The sequence below is a fragment of the Ammodytes marinus genome (genome assembly GCF_949987685.1).
Source record: "Ammodytes marinus genome assembly, chromosome: 3".
Classification (NCBI taxonomy): Eukaryota; Metazoa; Chordata; class Actinopteri; order Uranoscopiformes; family Ammodytidae; genus Ammodytes; species Ammodytes marinus.
In genome coordinates this window covers 35,574,412-35,576,296 of record NC_137232.1, presented here as the reverse complement: position 1 = coordinate 35,576,296, position 1,885 = coordinate 35,574,412, and the positions used below count along the sequence as shown (strand labels likewise).

Sequence of the window (1,885 nt, the reverse complement as noted above, 5' to 3'; positions counted from 1 at the left end):
ATCAATTCTATGTATCAACACTTGCATATCTGTACACCATACCGATGCACATAGATACACACAAGCGTACACTCGGATTTAAAGCTACAGTGTGTAGTATTGGAGTTTTTTTTGTGGTATCTAGTGGTGAGATCATAGATGTCAACGCTCCCTTGCTAAACAATCTCTTTGGGGGGAGAATTTACAGAAGCTACGGTGGCCTTCAAGGACAAGAAGCTGTAGTTACTAAAGATGGCATCATCCACCACTGCCTCAAGTCTTTCCACAATATCAAGTGATGAGGTGAAGATGTATTTAGTTATTTGTTCTATAGTACTTCTTCTTCTTCTTGGTCTTCCAACAGGTGCATTTCCCCAGGACGCCCACTATATATAAAAACGTGTAAGGCCGTTAAGTTTGTCCGTTCTGAGCTACTGTAGAAACATGGTGCAACACAGAGATTATAGACTAACCTATGAATACTATGTTCCATTTCTACCAAGTGTACATTCTACACACTGCACCTGTGAAACAGAGTCTTTTATTTTGTTAATTTTTTCATCTATCAATCAATCAATCAATCAATCAATCAATCAATCAATCAATCTATCTATCTATCTATCTATCTATCTATCTATCTATCTATCTATCTATCTATCTATCTATCTATCTATCTATCTATCTATCTATCTATCTATCTATCTATCTATCTATCTATCTATCTATCTATCTATCTATCTATCTATCTATCTATCTATCTATCTATCTATCTATCTATCTATCCATCCATCCATCCATCCATCCATCCATCCATCCATCCATCCATCCATCCATCCATCCATCCATCCATCCATCCATCCATCCATCCATCCATCCATCCATCCATCCATCCATCTATCTATCTATCTATCTATCTATCTATCTATCTATCTATCTATCTATCTATCTATCTATCTATCTATCTATCTATCTATCTATCTATCTATCTATCTATCTATGTATGATTCCTGCTTTCCTACTGTGCAGACGCTTTTCTGCTTGCTCTCTCCTCCTCTTGCACTTTTTGCTTATATTCTTCTTTGGATACATACAAATCAATGGGACTGTAATTTATTTTATTTTTTAATAGATACTACCGTCATTTTTAGAAACTTTTACGACCTCCTCAACAGAATGTGAAGAGGCCTACCAGCAGGACAAGCCTGCGGTGACTGGAAGTGAGGCGCTAAGCTAAAGCTAATTAGCAGCAAGATGCCTCCCTTATCAAACGAGGACTATCAAATACTCCTACAGAGGATTACAGCACTGGAAACAAAAGTGAATCGAATAGAAGTGAACGTGGAAGTGAATGGACTATGTGGGAACGACACCACTCTATCAGTGACTAAAAACAGTGGACAAGCTCGAGCTAACACACAGCTAACTAGCACCGACAAGGTTACGAAGAAACAGAAGGACTGTGTTCAAGGCAGTGATAACTCTCCCTGGAATCGTCTTGGTGCAAAGCCAAAGAGATTGGAAAAGGGAGGACGGATAACCGGCAGGGCCGAGCGCCATGAGATGACTGATCTGGACAGCTGGCCTGCGTTATCACCTAGGCACAGTGCCTCCTCAACCCCCGTGCCCCGAAGGCCGCAGCAATGGATAGCTGCTAAAGGGAGACGTAACAACAAACTTCCTCAGAGAACAAGTGTGCTAGTGTCAAATAGGTTCACCCCACTGTTACAACTCCCTGGATTTCCCTCTGATGACAACACAGCAGCCTCACACCGCAAGGTAAGGCCCGAAAGCCAAGAGCCACAGAGAGAGCTAACAACCGGGCTAACCAAGCTAACAACCGGGCCTGAAAATCTGATTGTTGGAGACTTTTCTGTTAGAGATATGAAAAGCATGTGTGGTGTTGATA

At 41.0% G+C, this 1,885-nt stretch overlaps 1 protein-coding gene across 1 annotated transcript in view; it reads right to left on the bottom strand.

Annotated features, from left to right (window-relative positions):
* col4a4 (collagen, type IV, alpha 4) overlaps positions 1-1,121 on the bottom strand; it is a gene marked incomplete at both ends in the record, with an annotated part of 36,360 nt that extends 35,239 nt beyond the window's left edge. Inside the window, one exon of the mRNA XM_080024884.1 lies at positions 1,116-1,121. Within this exon, the coding sequence (XP_079881010.1) occupies positions 1,116-1,121 (6 nt within the window). The remainder of the gene's footprint in view (positions 1-1,115) is intronic.
* Between the last annotated feature and the right edge of the window lie 764 nt (positions 1,122-1,885).